Below are 22,027 nucleotides of genomic sequence, written 5' to 3'. Positions count from 1 at the left end.
AACTATCGGCCAACTAAAAATCAACGGTGTGCGCCTTCTCTTATATCTCATTCTTTTAGTAAAGAGTGTATTATCTTATCGATAGGTAAATTATCTACTCGTAGTGAATCTTCGCTAAGCTATTGATCAATGATGTAAGAAGACAGTATCTTCATCTGGGACACGGCAGAAGCTGACGTGTTGCGAAAAGCAAAATTGTTAAAATAATTGGACAATTGCAATGACAGCAATCAGTGAAGATGATTGTTCAGAAAAAAAGTTTAGTAAGTGGCAAGTTTTTCTATTATTTTTGTGATTTTATGAATTAAGGTTATTGTTCTTTTGTATTTATGAAACATGCTACGGAGAAACTTAATTTTATAGTTTTAGAGACATTTTTTTGTTCTGAAAATAGCTACAAGTTCTGAAGTGACTTATTCTAAATCTAAGTAAGGTAACTTTACTTTTGTAAAACAAAATGGGTAAAATAGTTATCTTTTTATCGATTGTTTATTATACTCGTAATAGGTAATTTCAGGATTATCCTTTCATAATTCAGACCTGAGTGCAAAGGAAGCTAGTATTCATAAACGAAAGTTAATTAATCATTTGCATAGATTTATCATCACAGGCCACAAATATAACTAAAATGGAATCGTGTAGTAAAATATACAACGAAATCACTGAAAGTAGCTTATTTATTTTCAGAATTAGCTAAACGTCACTCCAGTATTTCTGAAATTGATTGTTTATAGGTAGGTATATCATGAAACTTTTCAGGAGGAAGTCTTGGCTTTCGGCACGTGCAGGTGTTGCTTTTATTCTTCGCCATGACTTTTGGGTTCGCATTCAGAAGCAACATAAGTATGGCAGTCGTGGCCATGACTGACAACAGCAATGAAATTGTAAGTGATTCGTTCTTTTGCCATTTTTTCCGGAACCCAAAGTGATGTATTTATTTATTTATTGGGAAACATACAGTTACACACATAAACCAATTCAGTTTCCACAGTTAAATATAAACACAAAGTTTGGCAAACCATAAGAATATTTTGTTGTGAAAAATATAAATTAAAAATAATAATAATTAAAATTACAAAAGAAAAATTATCAATATTAAGAAATCTGTACCACATTGTGGTTTTTAATTCGAGACAAAACTGGTGTTACAAAAAAATACAATAATAATATTTAAAGATAACTACCTACTTAATTAACCTAAACTAAACCACATAAAGCAAATAAATGATGATTCTGATTCAAGTAATTAGGTAATAACGGAGCGAACTACAAACATCAGCTGACGCTCACAATTTAGTTGCCACAGCCACAAGACAAAATCGGCTATCGAGTTATAATATACCACCCGTGTATTTGTTATTTTACCTAAACTTCTATGAGATTACTGATAATATATCTACATAAGTTGTACTATTAGATAAGTATTGACAATGTGAAGATGAACCCTTTTTTTCCGCTCGAGAACGAGTAAACAAAACGTGAAATAAGCGTTGGCGTGCGTCAAGATTAGCTCGTTTCATGTGTTATCTAATGATTATGAATGGGACGAAAGCTTATCCTTCTGATTGTTACCAAATATGTATATCAGACTCAGAAACAATGAGGGTTATAGCACTCACCAGTGGGCGCCACTATAGACTAAGGTCCTGTCACTTACTATTAGGTAGCTAAGAGAGACGCCACAGAGACGCCAAATAGAAAGCGTTGAAACGTAGTAGGACTATTGCATTATTTGCACTCTAGGCGCCACTACAGAATAAGGTTCAAACTCGCCAGCGGTGCCAATTATTAAGTATGAAAACGAGAGTCCTCAATCTTCATTAGCCAATATCTAGAACTATCATATCACATGATGACATGAATATGTACTATATCTATATTATAAATTATGTACTAACGACTAAAATATTTTAGTCGGTATCTCCTCCAAAGGATGCGCAATACCTAATTTATGTCTAACGCAAGGATGTCCGCGGAAGACCAGTTTCGTGATATGCCCTTTCTAGCATGTCACAATAAATGCTGAGCGGGGGCCTGTTGGAGCCTGTTGTTTTGTGTCAATAACTATTTCTATCTATCTATCTTACAGCACTTTGACTGGAGCATCCAAGCGCAAAGTGTGATCCTGTCATCCTTCACATGGGGCTACGTAGTATCGCAGTTCCCGGGGGGAGAGCTGGTCTCCCGATTTGGAGGGAAGCTGCTTCTTTGCTTAGGTCTAGCAGTGAACTCAGCTGTATCCTTGGTGACGCCCATCAGTGCACAAATAGTGAGTTTTCATTCAAAAGGCTTGATTGTTGAATCAGCACCTATGCTGTCATTATTTATAACTTATAAGAGATTACTTTGACCTTTCTGATGTTCAGTCTTCTAAAATACTTTATCACTTTTCATAACAAGTTTTTGAGCAATATTTTCAACTATCTGTTGCCGGCGGCTTCACCCGCGTGAAATCTAGTTTGTCACAGATCGTCATAAATTATAGCCTATTTATGTTATTCTAGGTGAGACATGTAGAGGCTCCTTAAGAGCATTTGACGATTTGTAAGTACTAATTTAATTAGTCTAAACAAATAAAGATAATTTTGATTTTGATTTTGAAACAATAATACTGTAAAGTTTCATCAAAATCCGTTCAGAAGTTGTTGCGTGAAAGAGTAACAAACATCCAGACATCCAAACAAACTTTCGCATTTATAATATCAGTAGGAAAATAATAATGACAAAACACAGTGTGTGCATTTATTATGTATCTTCATCCTAATGATTTCAGGGTGGTTGGAAAATGGTATGTTTATGCCGGGTCATCCAAGGATTCTCGCAAGGAATCTTAATGCCTGCTGTGCACCACCTCATCGGGAAATGGTCTCCCTTAGAAGAGAAAAGCCGTGTAGGAACTTTTATTTATTCAGGTATTAATACTCGTACTTGGTCTCGATATTTAGAAAAGTTGTTTGAGAAATAGTGTGATGTTTCTTTACATATTTGCAAACCCTTTTTTACATAGCAGTGATTAATTTTGAAGCCAGGATATTTATTAGGTATTTTGAACATTTTTATTTTACAGGGGCATATTTTGGTATAGCTCTACAAATGGTTATATCAGGATACCTGGTTAGTTTCTTCGGCTGGCCTGCGATCTTTTACACCAACGCCATCATGGGAGTAGTTTTGATGATTTTGTACATCATCTTTGGGGCTAACTCCCCACAAACCTCAAGATGGATCAGTGAGAAGGAGAAGCTTTATATACAGACATCTTTGGGACAAATCGGGGGAGATAAGGTGGGTTTCATAAAGTAAATATTGCTCTAGACATTGCTACAGTTATACTTGCGTTTCTTATTTTTCAGAGGCTGCCAACTCCATGGAAAAAAATGTGGACGTCCATGCCTTTCATATCCCTGATCATAGCTAACTGCGCACAGAACTGGGGGTTGTGGACTCTGATGACGCTCATGCCATCGTATTTGAGTCAAGTCCAAGGAGTCAGCATCAGATCGGTCAGTAAAGTCCTGACACAAATCACAAAACTATGACTCATGCTGACTTTACAGACCATCAGTTTTATTAACTATAGGTACCAAGTTATGTCTTGTACTGTTTTAGAATGGCCTAATGTCAGCGATACCATACTTCGCTATATTCATAGTGGGTTTTGTATTTGGATACATCGCTGATGTCGTTGTAAGAAACAAATGGTGCAGCATCACCACCACTAGAAAGATCTTCAATACAGTAGGTATGTGCCATAAAACTCGTAGTTGTCACTATGATCGTATTTGAAAGAAGTATTTTGAATAAATCTATGTAGTATTTTATTAAACAAGTTGGGAAGATCGTTTCAGCCAAATGACGTTCACTGCTGGACAAAGGCCTCCCCCAAGATTTTCCACAATGAACGGTCCTGCGCTGCCCGCATCCAGGCTCTTCCCGCGACCTTTACCAGATCGTCGGTCCACCTAGTAGGAGGCCTGCCCACGCTACGTCCTCCAGCCCGTGGTCGCCACTCGAGAACTTTCCTGCCCCAACGGCCATCGTCTTTACGAGCTATGTGCCCCGCCCACTGCCACTTGATTTTAGCAATTCTGCGAGCTATGTCGGTTCCTTTGATTATTCTGATGTGTAGATAATGTTATGTATTTTTAGGCTTTTTCGGTCCTGGTTTTGCGTTGATCGGCCTGTCGTACTCCCCGGCTGACGTCGCCATTGCAGTCATTCTACTGACCCTCGTGATGAGTTTAAACGCCGGCCACTTTACCGGCTTCTTGGTAAGATTCAAGAAACACTTCAATTTGTTTTGCCTGTTCTTTCTTTAATAAATAAATTTCTACGTGGATTTTATTGTAATTGACTCTATATTTTATTAATTTGTCTTTAATAAAATATAGAGGATTAGGGACAAAAAAATATTAGGCATATTATGTATCTCCAGTCGCCATTCCTATGTTGTTTTTCTATACTAATATTATAAAGAGGTTTTAAAAATTATTTTACCAATAGAAAGCCACATTATTGCTGAGTGTCATAGGTTATATAAAAACCGAAAAATTCCACGCGGGCGAAGCCGCGGGCGGAAAGCTGGTATTAGATAAAGGCGCTTCTTTGGCACAGAATAGAATAATTAATGCCTTTGGCCTAATAGACGTCATGGAATTAAGTCCATTCTTTAATCATAAGATTCTACTTTCCTGCGCACATTATTTTTTAATCACCTCTTAGGTACCTCGTTATCTTTATTTCCTGAAATCTGTTATTTGAGTTAAAGTAAACATTATTTTCAGCTGGGCCACATTGACATGGCGCCCAATTTCGCCGGCACCATGAATGGCATAACCAATGGTTTCGCCAACGTTCTGTCGATATTCGCTCCTCTTGCCGCGGGAGTGATATTGAAAGACGAGGTTTGTAGATGTACCTACACTGTAATATTTTTTTAGACGAAGTAATAATAATGTAATATTATGGCCGAGTTGCACCAACTCATTTTAACCGTAACTATGACAATAGCCAGTGTTTCTTTTATAGGCTTTGACAGATTTTTGACATTTGTTAAAGATAAAGAAAAATGTTGCAACCTCAGATCATAGAAAGAGAATAGATATGAAGTCGCGCGTAACTAAAACGAGAACCAGTGTCCCCACATTTCCCCCACCACAGCTCCCACACACACATTCAACTGTGTAAAAACAAAGCGACTGAGAGTCTACGACAACATGTCATGTACAACCGGCTTAAAAGTGCTGTGATTGGCCAGAAGGCGTGCCTTATGGCCAATCAATGGCCGCGTGACGTGACGCACACTTTGAAAACGCTAGTGAGAGAACAAAGATAAAATGGAGTCGACAAGATATCGATACTTTAAATCGCTAGGGGCAAGGCACGAAACTGGTTTCACAAAATGCTTATGTATGAAAACCTTTTTATTATTATACGTTATTATTAACTACTATCACGCAATTACTTTTTAATTATGGCGATCTGCGTACCGCATATGTTTATCAAAAATAATGCCTATTATATTAGGCTTTCAACTAGCTCTTATAGTAATTACATAGTTGACAGTTACCAATTACTTCTACTGTTTTTTTTTTGTAAAATCTTATAATCGCAAGTAACACATCATTTTTTTATTTAAAATTACAAAATAGAAAATTATAATTTACTTCTATTTATCGATAATAGGAAACCGCATTAGAACACGAGCACGGCACTATGTTACGACCGGCACATGCGGCCGTACTGTGTATTTTCACACGACAGTGGATATCGGAAGAAATTAAATACATTGCGCAGTAGTTGAGCATGACATAAAGTGGTTGCTAACTAAATCGTCAATGTACAAGTGTGTTAGAATTTTATCACCACTGATTTCGATATCGCAGTAACTGTTACGGCACTGAATTCGTTCGTAAAAATGTTTAGTTTTTTTTATTTATAAGCAAAATACCAATGGATTTGCAATACTTACATGTAGTAAATGACTCCATTGTTCCTGTAGTTCTTCGTTTCACTTGTTTTATTGCACGTAACGACGCATTATCCAAAATATCGGAGAACATTTCCTTAGTACGACTGAATCGCGACTAACCTAGCTACGCGGCCGATGTTCGTTTCTGGGCATATCGCGGAGACACGCGCCACGCCCCCGTTTCACACCTATTCCCTTTTATGATCTGAGGTTGCAACCCAGCCTGCGTACCTTATTTACTAAAAATAGCAGTTACCATCGTAAGTAAGCTCTTTGTAAAACTTACTCTCTAATGAGTACAAGACTTACATCAAAATACTTTTGTGACAACAATCGCACACACGTGTCATAATTTTTTTGCTATCACCGATTGAAGACATTTTTATCAGAGCATGATCTATTTCGTTATCTTTCAGACGGACGCAAACGATTGGCGAAAGGTATTCTACCTATCGTCAGCGATATACATCGGCTGCAATATCTTCTATCTCGTTTTCGGCAGTAGCGAGAGACAAGGCTGGAATGAGCCAGATAAATCTGAAGGTATAATGTTGTATTTAGATTCGTAAAAATTGTGCCAAAGCAAAATTAATATTTTTACGCGGAATGTGAAAAGCGATAGGTATAGACCTAGTTAATTTAATTTTAGGTAATATATCAAGCTATGAACGAAATACAGCGCAGTAAAGTAGATCTTCTCGCATTAGAAAAGATAAGATAAATCCTTAAAAAGTTTTATTGATATCACCCAAATTGATTCCAGGTGCTGATGTGGAGAAAAAAGAAGACACAGAAAAGACTTCATAAGACAATTAGAAATAAATAAATTGATTTTCTATACTTTTTTAACTTGTATTTTTTATATTATACCTACAACACAGAAGTGACGTTGTTAATTAATATTCCCCAAATATTGTAAAGAAAATTATAGCATGGATAGTATTGGGTCCTGGATTTGAATTTTGGTGGGGTGAGCACGGTAGGCGATGCTATTACAACAAAATCATTTTCATAAACTGAAAAATATGTACCTAGGTAATTTAGAAGCAAAATATTTCGTCTGTTATAAGATAAAATAATCATAAAAGTATACCTATAATCGAAAATGTGTGTTTATAGCAAATGTATGTGGGAGATTAATTTATTTTATTAAAAAAAAATATATCTTAATTTCAATTTAAACAAGGAGTTTACAAACGACTTGTTATTCCAACGACAAAAAGCATTTCGTGTTCTCCCCACCTTGCCTTGCCGCTTGTTTGTGTCGTATTATTAAAGCGCCTGCAGCGCGCAGAGGCAGTCAGTTGTTGGCCGACTGCGGGCCCGGACGGAGCTCGTCAGGTAAACTAATTGTATTATGTAATGCAATACCTATTTACTGTTGTTATAATTATAATATTATAATGGCTTGATACATAGAATATTTGGTTGAATAACAAAATGTTATTAAATATAAATATATAAACATCATTTTATATGATTTATAACTATAATAAATAATGTAATTAAATACTTATATGTATTTAAATTTTAAATACAACGTTATTTTCAATCACTCTTGCTTTTTATTTTATTTTCTCTCATATCAGAAGTGGGATCTGAACAAAATTAGGGCATCTTGCTCACATATATTCTTGTTTACGAGTTTCAGAGACGCAGCACGATGTCGAGTCAACAGCATCAGCCTGAATGATGCAGCCGAGACGCCTGAGTCACCTGACCCTGGACTTCAGCGCCACCGGCCTGCTTCCAGCACGCATGGTGCTGGCCGGCCGAAGTGCTGGTTCAAGCACTAGCGATAAGGCGAGCAACCTAGCAGAGTACGTAACTCGCAAATGAAGGCAGTTGGCATGGAGGTGACTGAATCGCATTTGGTGGAAGCCGTAATACCAGGTATGTCAGACTTTCATATTTGATCGGACTTGTTGCGACTGACACCTAAAACCTTACCTCAAGTATTATTATTATTATTGGTTTTTGGGCCTTCATTTGCGCCAGCTCAACCAGGTTTGATCTATTGTGGCAGCCCTTGTCTTTAGAGTTCACTGCTTAGTCCCGTTGAGTCTATTTACCTCAAGTAATACAACGCCTGAATTCTTACGAACGTAAATAGCCAGTGTCTGATACTGATCATGATCATGTTATTCCTTTAAAGAAATGAAATCTGAATATAAATTGCAGCGTTGCAAAACATTGAGCTATTAACTAGAGAAACAAACCTCATTAAAATGTGTTAAAAATGTTGCTACTGAAACGCGATGACATAGCTTGGAACCACTAGAATACCTTTAGCCCACGGCTTTAAATTTAGTCTGCAACGGATCTTCATAAATTATAGTTTATTCTGGGTTATAAACAGTAAAACTGTAAATTTCCCCAGAATCCGTTCAGTAGTTTTTGCGTGAAAGAGAAAAAAATACTTACATGTTAACATCCAAACATCCATACTAACTTTCGCAATTATAATATTACAATGCAATAGAAACAATTAGGTTGAGTGGAACCACCTAACTTTGACCACCGGTGTTTTTGTATGGAGTTTCACAGATATTTTACGTTTGTCAAAGTTAATATCCTTTTTATTTGGTGTAACCTCCCCTTAGACATGTAATGGCGCGATGAGGTTTCCTACCCATGACAAAGTTTACCCAACTTTTTAAGTCATAAAAAAAAAAAAAGTTTAAAAAGACGTTAAACGTCAAGTGAAATAATTTTATAAATTTCTTATTGAATGTGTATTAGAAGTTTATTCAAATATTTAAGACATTTTCTTTGTGAATATTTTTAATTTTTCTTAGTCTTCTAGTCAATACATTTTTAAAAACGGTGAATTGTGGTGGTTATTTCCTCATTTTGATGCTTTAAAACGGCGATTCAGTTATTGCACCTAGTATCTCTTTTTCGATTTCTACAACATTTAAAACTAGGTTCTTACCTAGTGGAAACACTGAAATTAATATTTAAAAAAAAAAATTCCTCATTTTATTGTGTTTTTACTATGATATAAACACAGATACAATAGACTTACATGTGGAAAGTAATTCCAGATATTTTTGTGATCTTGAATCGCACTCTTTCACTGCGCATTTACCCATTTTTGCTATTTTTCGTCCGCGTCACTCGATCCGCGTCACGTAGAGCACTGAAATGACTTGAGCTACAATTAAAAACGGGTGCTAATGCTGGCACCCATCAGTGATCAGCACTCCGAGATTTTTATGCAAATATTAAGGTTCACTGACTAATAAATAATAAATAAGAAAAAAAAATGCTAAATGAAGAATTTATTATTTAGTAACAACACAAAATAGTGATAACGAAATAACTGGAAATACCGCGAAAAATATCTTTTCTGTCATGGTGATGCGCTACGTCAAATTTCTCGCGAAATATAATGAAAATTTGTCTAGACAAAGTGCAAATTATAATCGCGAACCAGTCGAAAAGTGGTCGAAAAGCCCCTTATTTGTATGGAGTTTTGACGGATTCGATTTTCGATTCGATCAAAAAGTGCGTTTTGTCTAGGGGGGCTGGATGAGTTAAAAATTTGTTTTTATTTGATACTAGCGACCTCGAGTTTCGATTTTATTTTTTAGAGGTTTTCCGGAAATTATTCGAATTTTTCCGTCTTAAAAACCATCCTTGGACAACAACGATAAATAAAAAAAAAATGATAAAATTGGTTCATGCGTTGTTGAGTTATGCGCTTACCAACACATTTTGCTATTCATTTTTGATTTAAAATTGGTTGATGTGTTGTTTCTTTTAGTCGATAGGTAAATTTAGTACCGTTTAAAGCAAAATCAGTTATGTTACAACAAGTAGTTGGAAATATGTTTTTAGTGGGGAACCATTGATTATTCCCGGTGTTTCGTTCGAAAGCCTAGTCATTGGCACTACCAATCGTTGTACTTCTTCCCCTACTTATCTAGTGTAACATAATGTTCATCAATGTTTCCAAAGATGTTTTTATCTAAGACATTTTCAAAGGGACTGTCATACTGTTTTAAGTAATAACAATAACTAATAATCATATTCCAAAGGTAAACTGGATGAGAATGCCTTATGGCATTAAGTTCGCCTAATGTTAATATTTTTGGCATTGAAGTATAAATAAATAAATAAATAAATCATATTCCTAGTACTAGTTCCACCACCGCTCAATCTACAAATGGTCAATTGAATGCTGAGTCTCAAAAAAAAAAAAAAAGAAGAGGCACACACTCTACCACTTTACTTTTGTAGTTATGACAAATTTGAAAATTGCTTTAAGCAACAAAATACGAGTAATAAACAAACTTCTGCAAAATCAGTAAACAATTTTGGTTCTCAATTATAACTACCAATGTCCGAAGAATTTTAAGAATTGCCTTGTTCATCGTACTGTACTCTCTTTTATGACATGTCGCCAATCTCACGGCAGCTGCCATATTGAATAGGGAATATGCAAGGTTTTTGTAATTGTCACATTTCTCTAACCTTGGCATAATGCCAAGTGATCCAGTACTTTTATTTTTAATATTTTTAAAATACCTTTAAACATTGCTACTAGAAATCTCGGACGTCACTCGTCACAACATGCAGCGGCCTGTAGAGTCATAACGATTTTGAAACGTCGAGTGGCAAAAATATATTAAAAAAATATATATAATATTATCTAAGAATTATATTTTTATCACGGTTGTCGAACGTGGCAAAAATGGGAACTAAATCAATAAAGTCTTTGGCGCCCTCCTGTCAATGTATTGCATACGGTTTATTGTCGGACATCTGTACAAAGTTTAATTACGCAGCATCACACACACACACAGGCACAGGAATTGTGAAACTTTTGCCACAATATGGTATATTTGTTTTGTTGTGTTTAATACTGTATCCTGTATCACATGTTGATAGCCCAATAAATAAATAAATAAATATTGAACTTCATTTTATAATAGAAATTAGTGGTGTCAGGCACGCAAACAGCCAAGTCTAAGGTCTTATGAGGGTTCTGACTGCAATGATTGCTTCACGCTTATTTAAAACACCTCGGCAAGGGGCTGGAAAGATGTGGTTACAAAAGTTCCAATGAGCAATAAATAGTTTATTCAATACATTCCAGCCACTTGACGGGTGCCATCGAACACCTCCTGCCACCTCTGCTCTTTTTATTTATTTTGGACGCCTTGATTAAGATGTTTGTAGAGCAATTGGATAAACGTGCATTGAAAAAAAAAACTGTTATTATAAATAACTTGAAAAAAATAATCGAACTGCCTAAGGCGGGAATTGAAATTAGTTTGAGTACTGAAAATTATATTTTTTAAAGTTTCGTGATTTGAGCTCATCGTTTTGTATACTCCTTGAATCCTGGCCAGATGTCTGGATGTATACAGGGTAATGAGCACAAATGTAAATTTTTGGCCGTGCCCTTGTGGCGTTTTTTACCGAGGCCACACATTAAAAAAGAGGCTGTGCCGCACATTCGGCGTTTTTACCGAGGCCCACACATTAAAAAAGAGGCTGTGCCGTACATTCGGCGTTTTTACCGAGGCCCACACATTAAAAAAGAGGCTGTGCCGTATAATTCGGCGTTTTTTACCGAGGCCACACATTAAAAAAGAGGCTGTGCCGTACATTCGGCGTTTTTACCGAGGCCCACACATTAAAAAAGAGGCTGTGCCGTACATTCGGCGTTTTTACCGAGGCCCACATCAATGGCTGTGCCGTATAATTCGGTGTTTTTTACCGAGGCCGAACTTTAAGATACATACGATTTAAAAATAATGTGAATGATCACATTTTTGTCAATGATTGTATTATGTTGTTGATTTTCTTGATATATCAAAATGATTAAATAATTTATTTGCAAAGTGTTATTCGCGAGCCTGACTGTGTCGGCTGCTCGTCAGTATGGCCGTGTGGGAGATTAATTTATTTTATTAAAAAAAAATATATCTTAATTTCAATTTAAACAAGGAGTTTACAAACGACTTGTTATTCCAACGACAAAAAGCATTTCGTGTTCTCCCCACCTTGCCTTGCCGCTTGTTTGTGTCGTATTATTAAAGCGCCTGCAGCGCGCAGAGGCAGTCAGTTGTTGGCCGACTGCGGGCCCGGACGGAGCTCGTCAGGTAAACTAATTGTATTATGTAATGCAATACCTATTTACTGTTGTTATAATTATAATATTATAATGGCTTGATACATAGAATATTTGGTTGAATAACAAAATGTTATTAAATATAAATATATAAACATCATTTTATATGATTTATAACTATAATAAATAATGTAATTAAATACTTATATGTATTTAAATTTTAAATACAACGTTATTTTCAATCACTCTTGCTTTTTATTTTATTTTCTCTCATATGTATGTAATACATACAATACTTTATCTTTTTGATATCGCCGTTCTAATATCAAAAGATAAAATAATCCGATCGGTCCAAATTCAACCGGTAATCTGTGGCCTCACACATCTGATTCGGACTTGTATTCAGAAACATGACTTTGTGATTTATTGTTTATATTGATATTGATTAGTGCTATCAAACAAAATGACAGAAGAAGGGTCTACCGTTGCAAGCAAGTACAAAATTGTTTTACTTTATTTGTTTATAATAATTTTTATGATGACTAACGACCGTCTGCGCAGATCTGTGCGCGTAGTGGATTCGAATCCCGTTGAGGGTACATTACTAGCTTTATACCCGGGGTAAAATAAAATGTATCGTTCGTTCGTTCGTTTCAGCCAAATGACGTCCACTGCTGGACATTCTGGACAAAGGCCTCCCCCAAGGTTTTCCACAATGAACGGTCCTGCTAGAATAAAATGTATACTATAAATTAATTAAATATATTATTATTATTATATTGTTCAGCCGTTACTTTGCAAACTGGCGGCTATTACTATATCCTCAATTAATAAGTTTGTTTTAGTTTAGATTATATCAGCTGTAATTAGCTAGTAATAAATTTAAAATAAATGTACATTCACAGACGGATTGGCTATCGTCATGTGCAAGTGTTCCTGCTGTTCCTTGGGATGGCTCTGGCCTTCGGGATGAGGGTGAACATGAGCATCGCCATCGTGGATATGACTGCCCCACCTAGTATGGATTGGGAGGGATACACAGTAAGTGATAAGAAGTACCTACAATGACTTTTGTCAGAAGTTTCTCCAATAGTTTCAACCCCGTTATTTCGAAGTAGAGAATCAATATGAGGTCGATATCTTGCCATAAGATTATCCGTTTATAATGTTGAATCTACAAATTAACCAAGACAAAAAACTTGCTCATGCTTTGTTTGACACTTTTTCATTTAAACGCTTAATATTACATATTATTCGTCGGCCGTTTGGTGTAGTGGTTCAGAACGGACTACTATGCCGAGAGGCCCCGGGTTCGATTCCCGGCCGGGCAGAAATTGAAATGATGAATTTTAATTTCTGTGACGGGTCTGGGTGTGACTATGTATAATATGTATGTATTTAAAAAAAAAGTATATAAGTAGTATATCCGTTAAGCTAGCACCCATAACACAAGCATTAAGTTGCTTACTTTGGGGCTAGCTGGCGCTGTGTGAAATTGTCCAAAGATTTATTTATTTATTTATTTATTTATTATTTATTACAGCCTTTCCCCTAACGATTTTCTTAACTTTTAACTCACAAGAAAAACGAGGTCATTTGGTACTTCATGAAACAGAAAAACAAGAACGAACCAGCTTCTTAGTGCTAAACGCTTTCCAACATTCAACGCCTTTTGCATATTTTATATTCAATTGTTGAAAATTATTTTTCGATGTTATTGGTAAAAGTACCTAAACTAGTTTTTAATTTGCTTTCAGTATTTAGCCTGGCCGATCTCCACACAAGGGGTGGTTCTGTCCTCCTTCATTGTGGGCTATGTGATCTCCCAGGCCGCGGGTTACGTCCTAGCTTCGCGGTTCGGGGGGAAACTTCTGATGACAGTCGGGGTAGCCGTCAGTGCTGGTCTGTCCGCCTTCATCCCTCTAGGTGCGTATGATGTAAGTATTTGTCTTTTGATGTTTGAAATTATACGTTACTAGCTTTTGCCCGCGGCTTCAACCGCGTGAAATTTAGTTTGTTACAGATCGTCATATTATAGCCTAATTAGAATAGAATAGAATAGAATAGAAAACTTTTTATTTGCAAGAAAGTTATACAAGCAGCCAAGACATAGATTCAAACAGAGAGAATTATACAAATGGACAATTAATATGTTATTCTGGGTTATAAAGAATAATACTGTAAATTTTTATCGAAATCCGTTTAGTAGTTTTTGCGTGAAAGAGTAACAAACATCCATCCAGACATCCAAAGTTTCGCATTTATAATATGGGTTATTAGTAGGATTACTCTAGCTAGAATAAGTCACAGCAATAACTTTGTTAAAGTCTATAAAATGTTAGGGACATTTTTGAGACAATTGAGACGACACTTTGTGACGCTTTTACGCATCCTAATTCGGAGTTGGCAGACATGACGTGACGTCACTCAAAGTCTTCGTCCCACATACATTAAACTTCGTTTTATTGTTTGTACTCTGACGTCACTTAGCCAATCATTCTTTGCCTCGTTACCAAGTTATAAAATTCAACAATATCTTAACAATAAAATGAATTGTTTAGATATTGATAATTCCCTATTTACCTACTTCTTCCATAAGATATTAACGTTAGTATTAGATCATCAATCACAAATCATTTAAAAGTGTTTTTGCCCATTTCTTTTTCAGGGCGGATGGCTTTTGATATGCTTTTGCCGCGGCATACAGGGCCTGGCGCAAGGGACCATGATACCAGCTGTTCATCACCTCTTGGAAAACTGGATTCCAGAAAAAAATAGAAGACTTATGGAAACTTTAATAATTGTATGCGGTGGGTTTTTACCAATATCTAGAACTTACAAAAAAAAAGACACGATAGCCGAACTGTGAAGGGATCGGACTAACTCGAGATCCGAGGTACGCGGGTTCGAATCCCGCCGCCGCTCGACTTTGTGGTGAGCCTACTCATAACACAAGCATATTTAGCTTAGTACGAGTGGATAGCGGGTGTGGCGGGACTATTAGTATTTTGTGCAAAAACAAATTACCTACCTACCTTTAAAAAAAGTTTAAAATAAGAAAACAGTCAATTCTTGACGGTATTAGAGTAGGGTGATCGCTATTGTAATTAGCCAATACATAGTTATTGGCCAACTTGCCTAAAATGAAAAGAAACAAGCCTAATGGAAGTTATTTAGAGAGGAAAAGAGACAAATATTTTTTCTGAACAATACGCAGTCCAATGTAGTAAATATTTTTGTCTCTTACTTATTAACAATCCAATATGCCAATAACTATGATTGTATAGGCTAATTACTGTAGCAATCACCCTACCTAACTTTAATATTTGCAGGTATGCAGCTAGGAGCAGCATTCCAGTTTTTAAAATCAGGTTTCATCATAGTATACTGGGGGTGGGAAACAACTTTCTTCATCAACCTCATCACCGGGGTGGTTTGGTGTGTCATCTACGTAATATTTGGATCAAGCTATGCTGCAACTTCTAGATTTATCAGCGAAGAAGAAAAAGTTTATATTCAGGATCATTTGTCGCAAGAGACTGAACGCAAGGTGGGTATTTTAAACTTAAAAAAATATTGTTTAGTATTAGCCTTGTCTTTATTTGGTAATCCGATATGTCGCATGTTTTTTCTCACAGGTGTTTTATTTTTTGATAACGAATTATGATTAACCACAGTAGGTACAGAGTCCAGTCTATTGGTGCTATAGCGAGTTTTCAGTTAGACGTCTTGATTAAAGTTTATATTATTTAAATGAGGTATTACTTATTGATCACTCACGTTATCCTAAATAGATTAAAGTATTATGATCAACGAATGAATTTATCAGTTCTTATTTTATCGATTATATATTGTTTATTTTATCAATATTTTATGATTGGCAATTGTTAATTGACTCGATCGTCTAATCGTTGATTGAGTCTCTAAAAAAACACGTGAATGATGAATAGACCAAAATAATTATTTTTAGATTAATAAACCTTAGTGATTAAGCAGTTTCTGAAAGCTCATATAAATATTTTTAGTCACTATCGTGATTCAGTGCTTGAGTCGTTTAACGACTCACAACAAATGCAACAACTATGCCATTATACTATGTATGATTTATAGCTCTAAGTATTTACATAACTTGATTGTATCTATTCACAGAATCTCAAAATGCCCTGGCAATCTCTGTGGACCTCGTTGCCAGTTTTTTCCCTGGTGTTGGCTTGCTGTGCCCAACATTGGGGCCTGTGGACAATCATGACTATGATGCCGATATATTTGAGCCAGGCTTATAATGTTGAAATTGATTTGGTAAGAAACGCTTTTAGAGTAATTCTAACATCACATTTTATAGATTAATGAATAAAAATTAGGGTTCTTGCTAACGAAGTTAATTGCGTTAAGAATAAGTACCTATTTTCATAATTTACCATTTTAGATTGGTGTCATCATAGCTGCATCTTACTTCGCAATGTTTCTAATGGTGTTTCCATTCCAATGCGCATCAGACTGTATTATCAAGAGGAAACATCTGAGTGCTACAGTTACTAGAAAGATTTTTAACACTATTGGTAACTACATACAATGGCTTAATACTGTTTATTTTTACTCCAGAAATGTCTTGTTTTTTTAGTTTAGTTCTGTAAGTTACTACTATTTCTTATTAGGTTTCGTTGGACCAGCAGTTTGTTTAATAGCAATGGTGTACATAGCAACTGATCTCAAAGTTACCGCCTCACTACTCATTTTATTCATGGCGCTCAACGCCGGACAGTATTCTGGATTCATGGTAAGTTAATAATTTTTCTGAGTAGTATTTATGTAATTTAATTAATAATAAAATCCCAATGAAGAATAAATATCACTTATAAGTAGTATCTTTGTAATATTTACAAGTAACAATCAAAATTTCCCCATGAATTTTGCCCTTACTTCAACCTATTTGTGTTAAGTTCAAATGTTTTTTTATGTTACAGTCTAGTCACGAAGAGATGGCTCCAAATTTTTCAAACATTTTGAAAAGAACTACAGTCGGCTTTGCTGATGTTGTGTCAATATTTGCGCCTCTCATTGCTGGAGTGATGTTGGAAGACCATGTAAGTTATCAAATTTTTTTTAAAGTAACCTATCAGGTATATTATTTTTAGTTCGGGGATAGGTACAAACGATAACATAACTAAACTTTTAATAATATAATTGCGATTGTGGGCGCTAAATAGTACCTACTTATACCGCAAATCCACACAAAATAGTGGGTTGAGTAAATTATGTAGTACCTATAGCATCAATTAAAGTGAAAAAAAAAACTTAGAAAATGGGCAAGTGAGGAATACAGCGGCCGCTTCGCATCCTGGACACTACCGAATCAAAAAATACAAACAATAAGGACACTTACTTGTAGCACATCACGAGTCTTCTCACCGGTGATCCACCACGTGAAGATGAAAAAGTCTACCGTTCTCTCACTTTTAAATAGCCTGCTGTATCTAGGGAATCCAATCACAGCCAAAAATCACCCTATTTTGCGTATTTTACACTAAATAACAATTTTTAAGCGGCACGAAACACGCACGCGCACGCCGCTCGTCATTGACTGCGCGTTGGCGCGTAATTCAAATTTCGAACTACGGCGTAAGCGTTCTCAATTTGAAAATTGACATCGATTTTGAATCACGTTGAATTTTTTTTTTTTCGTTTATTTACATACACGAAAACGGGCGTTAAGTTCTGGAATTTCGAACTGCGTACATTTATTGTACTTTTATACTTTTACCAAAGATTTATAGCGTGGTGCTTAGCAATTTTAAATTATAGGTACTTACCCAATTCTAATCTCCAACTCGAGATTTATCCGTTTTTTATTGTTTTAGAGTGATTTATCCGATTGGCGCTATGTTTTCAACTTGAGCGCAGCTTTATATTTAACTGGAGGAGTTTTCTACATCGCATTTGGAACAAGTATGAAGCAAATATGGAACGAGAAAGGTTCGTCCATCGTTGAAGGAGGTAAATTAATAAAACTGCTTAATTTGTTGTAATAAAAGTCTAGAAATTTTCGCATTCGTCGCTTGTAGGAAAAACCCACAGTAATCTTTTTCTTTTTTATCACTGATACTTTTTTATGTTGCAGGAGCAGAAGAAAACAAATAATTCTTCGATATAAAATAGTCCCAACAAAAATTTCGCCTGCATCGTCTGTCGCAGTTCTTGCTCACTCTGTGTTAAATGTATTTTACAATACTATTAAGATTAAATTTAGATTAAGTCTTAACGATAATTGTTAATTGTGATAACACGCGAATTATTCCCCAATTCCTTCAGGCTTAAGGGTCCCAGTAGATTGCGATCAGATTTCCAAATTAGCCTCCCGCAACCGCGGCGACCCTTCCCTGTCCCCGTGTCACGGTGCCTGCAAGACTGAATAACCCCATTAGTAGGTACTACCATCTAGTAGTTTTGGAAAGAGAAGGAATAAGACATACTCGTATAATCATTAATTAGACTTTAAAGTCGAAGTCTTTAAATAAACTTCGAACGCAGGTCGGTCGCTCAAACATGGAGTGCAGGTGCGGTTTTGTTCCCCAGTCGATGAAGCACATGACGTCGTGCCCTGAGTGCCCGAGCAACTGCACTCAGAAGGATTTAATGAATGCTGCTGACAACGCCACTCTTGTGGCGGAGTTTTGGGCTGACACTGTGTAGGTTTGTTGTCGACACTATAAGAAGAAGAAATTTTGTATAGTCGGAAAATATAGGGCCACTTTGATGGCTAAAGTGACAGGATTTAGATATGCTTTTCCGGCAGGAAGTACCACTTCTTTAACGTTTAATAATGCACACAAGGAATTTATTGACAGTTGAATTAAATTAAATTAACTGTTGCTTTGGTAATTTCACTATAAAAAGTATTTTAAAAAAATAATATTATATGCCTGACAACAGTTTTTATGTGAGAAGCATTTGCACCGTGTTGTTTGTAGTTTTATAAATCACTCATTTATCATTAATAATCTTTTGTTTGAGTGTAGTTTTTTATTACGTTTGCTCATTTCAGGAACAAGTAACGCCATCTGTGGGCGCCAACATACATTAAAAGGCTGTACTTTTCCATCCCTCTGTGCCTTCTTACAAAAGGTTGTGGTGGTGTCTCGTACAATAGACTGGGAAATGGTTTGACTGAAAGTGTAAAAGATGGCGTTAGTAGTTCTGAAATCTTTACATGAGCAGTTTTATAGTGAGCAAACGAATATCTCTTCTCACTGTGAAAACATAATAGTAATTGTGTAATCAGATCAAGTAGGTAATTGGATCACCAAAGATACCTTATTTTTTTTCAATCAAAGAAATTCGAGGTAAATATAAATTACTTAATTTACTTACACAAATGAGAAAGTTATACAAACTTTATTTAGTTTTCATAACAATAGCAAGCACCACAACGACACACTCCTTCTCCATATGGCTTGCAACTTGCGACGCAGTCCTCTTGACAATGGCCAGGACAAAACATAATCACATCGTCTGCAAAAACAAAACAATAAAATTAATTTACAAATACACAAACATTTCATTTCAACAGATGCTACACTTGGCATTCACAACGTATCTATAACGTTTTAAGACATTTGTTGTTATATTAAAAGATTTTACGGGGCACATAGCTCGCAGAGCTGTGGCCGCTGGGAAGGAAAAGTTCTCGAGTGGCGACTAGTGTGTGTGTAAGTCTAGATATTAGCACGTCACTACCTTGTTTAATATACCACGCAATCTTGTATACCCATTCTTATAAGATACACCATACAAGAATGCATGGTAAATTCAGTGAACTGCTCCTGAATCGAATGTACCTACTACTACTACTATTTCTATTTATTTATATTAACCGGCAGACAGTGGTGACTGAGTTTGTTGCGGCGCTTCTTCTCAGCACTTGCCAAATGTTGGTCTCGAAGCGCTAGTAGGGTAAAAAGATTATGAGACATGTAGAGGCTCCTTAAGAGCAAAATGACGATTTGTAAGAACTATTTATTAGTCCAAACAAATAAAGAAATTTTGACTTTGACTTTTGACTTTGTGCCTGAATGCGGGCGGCGCAGGACCTATCTTTGTGGAAACCCTTGGGAGAGGCCTTTGTCCAGCAGTGGACGTCATTCGGCTAAAACGAACGAATATTCTAATTTTACTTACCAGCTGAAGTTGATGCCAACATGATTAATACGAGTAGTATTCCTATCAAAGCGAACTTCATCGTTCCTAAGCAAAATACCACTGATCCTTTCGTCGACACACTATTCGTTTTTACACACTACAAATATTAGTTTAAATGCCTGGAACAATAAAAAATATAAGTATTTTTATTGTAACTTTGTTTTATGTATTCATTCAGTATTGAAATACTTTGTGGGACATTAACACTAGAGTACACGCGCGGACTACCATAGTAGACCAGGGTAACATTTTACGCTATAACTTTTTGAAAACTTGCGCCAGAGAGCTAGCATTCCAGGAAAGCCTCGTTTACTAAATTTGTCAGTAAGCCAGAAAAGCTTAGGTCGCTAGACTGCGCACTTTTCTAAAATTGGCCGTCAAAACTGCGGGTCTACTCAAAAGCCCGAAAACACTCGACAAAAAAATTATGAAAGACTTGCAACAAATGGATTTACACCGTGTACCAGGCAGTAGAAAGTCATGAATACTATGACAGATAAAAAACTAATCATATTTTTTCAGACAATTTTTTTTTGTTAACATTGGTCTCAGAGTGCAATTTTGGTCCAAAAAATTTACAACTTTTAAATCTGTTTATAATGTTTGATCCCAAATAGTTATATAAAGAAACTTTGATTATAAAATAACTATAATAAACACTTTTATCATTTACATAATTATTATATTTATAAATTGGTTACAAACTGATTTACAGTGATTTTAAATTGGCTTACCAGAGTAGGCCGCGCGTGTATTCGTGTAAAAAAAGGGGCGCGTGTACTGCAGTGTTAAAAATGACGTAATTTGCCCGCATGACCCCAAGTAAGATAAACAACAGTTTTACACGACGTGTTGTACGCACTGGGACACCACCGCATAAAAATAATAATGTCCTTAACTGAAAATTGTGGGATAGATCCTAATTTATCCATCCAAGTGTGTAATTTTCAACGGATTGTTAGGATGAGATAATATCTATTTTATGTCTTTTTTTGAGTTTCTATTGAAAAAAAAATCAAAAACAATACTTGTCAAAAAAACCAAGTCTCGCAACTCAGTTGTTCTACGGTAAAAAGTTGTGAGATCTATGTAATACCAAGTCGGTTATTAATTTATTCAGTCTCTACTTAAGCGATTCAGTCTTAAAAATCTTTAATGTTTTATATAAGTATATTGACTTGGCCATCGCATGAAGACACGTGTAAATTAAATTATTTAGTGCGATGGCCAAGTCAAGTCAGTGAGTGACAAAATTAAGAAACTTTGACCCGTTATAATTCTTAAACTACTGGTTCAAATTGAATGAAATTTGAAATATACCGTGTCTTTACAATGCCTGCATAGCTAATGAAAATTCAGCCTTCTAGTTTTATCCACAACGAAGTTACAGGCGGTCGAAAATGGCCTGAATTGCTTCGAGAAAAGAATGGTACGGCCGTGCCGCTTTTTTGCTCGACTTGGTGGGGGCACTGCCGTGCCCCCAGATGCTCTTTTTAATATTGTTAACAAGTCTATAGAGCTTATGCATAGAACTGATTGATGGAGTCAGCATGTCATTCTTATAGCATTAAAAGTACCATTATTATTAACTCAACTTAAGTAGATATTTTTATTTAAAATGTAACGAATTAAACAATACAATTAGAATATTATACAATATTACACTATTATTAATATTACACTATTATACAGTATTATACAATACAATTATTAGACTATTATATATAGGTATTTGATAATTTTTAAAAATTAGCTCGCGTCACAAACACATGACC

General features: G+C 35.7%; 2 protein-coding genes across 4 annotated transcripts; both read left to right on the top strand.

Annotated features, from left to right (window-relative positions):
- The first annotated feature begins 133 nt into the window (after positions 1 to 133).
- LOC135075490 (putative inorganic phosphate cotransporter) lies at positions 134 to 6,816 on the top strand. Its single transcript, XM_063969929.1, has 11 exons — positions 134 to 263; positions 760 to 884; positions 2,090 to 2,269; positions 2,774 to 2,912; positions 3,068 to 3,285; positions 3,354 to 3,503; positions 3,610 to 3,742; positions 4,150 to 4,271; positions 4,785 to 4,904; positions 6,388 to 6,514; positions 6,735 to 6,816. Exons 1-11 carry the CDS (start codon positions 221 to 223, stop codon positions 6,776 to 6,778), a joined length of 1,401 nt encoding a protein of 466 aa, XP_063825999.1. The 5' UTR covers positions 134 to 220; the 3' UTR covers positions 6,779 to 6,816.
- Positions 6,817 to 12,408: 5,592 nt separating this feature from the next.
- LOC135075655 (putative inorganic phosphate cotransporter) lies at positions 12,409 to 18,315 on the top strand. 3 transcript variants are annotated; one of them, XM_063970069.1, is made up of 11 exons: positions 12,409 to 12,551; positions 12,962 to 13,097; positions 13,814 to 13,993; positions 14,725 to 14,866; positions 15,389 to 15,606; positions 16,206 to 16,355; positions 16,483 to 16,615; positions 16,712 to 16,833; positions 17,021 to 17,140; positions 17,915 to 18,029; positions 18,175 to 18,315. In XM_063970069.1, exons 1-11 carry the CDS (start codon positions 12,520 to 12,522, stop codon positions 18,192 to 18,194), a joined length of 1,368 nt encoding a protein of 455 aa, XP_063826139.1. In that variant the 5' UTR covers positions 12,409 to 12,519; the 3' UTR covers positions 18,195 to 18,315. The 3 variants fall into 3 exon arrangements, with proteins under 3 accessions (XP_063826139.1, XP_063826138.1, XP_063826140.1); XM_063970068.1 differs by having other exon boundaries at positions 17,915 to 18,050; XM_063970070.1 differs by having other exon boundaries at positions 12,437 to 12,547; positions 17,915 to 18,050.
- The last annotated feature ends 3,712 nt before the right edge of the window (positions 18,316 to 22,027 follow it).

The sequence above is a fragment of the Ostrinia nubilalis genome, chromosome 10 (genome assembly GCF_963855985.1).
Source record: "Ostrinia nubilalis chromosome 10, ilOstNubi1.1, whole genome shotgun sequence".
Classification (NCBI taxonomy): Eukaryota; Metazoa; Arthropoda; class Insecta; order Lepidoptera; family Crambidae; genus Ostrinia; species Ostrinia nubilalis.
Note: the sequence above shows the minus strand (reverse complement) of the source record. Positions and strands in the feature narration are given on the sequence as shown.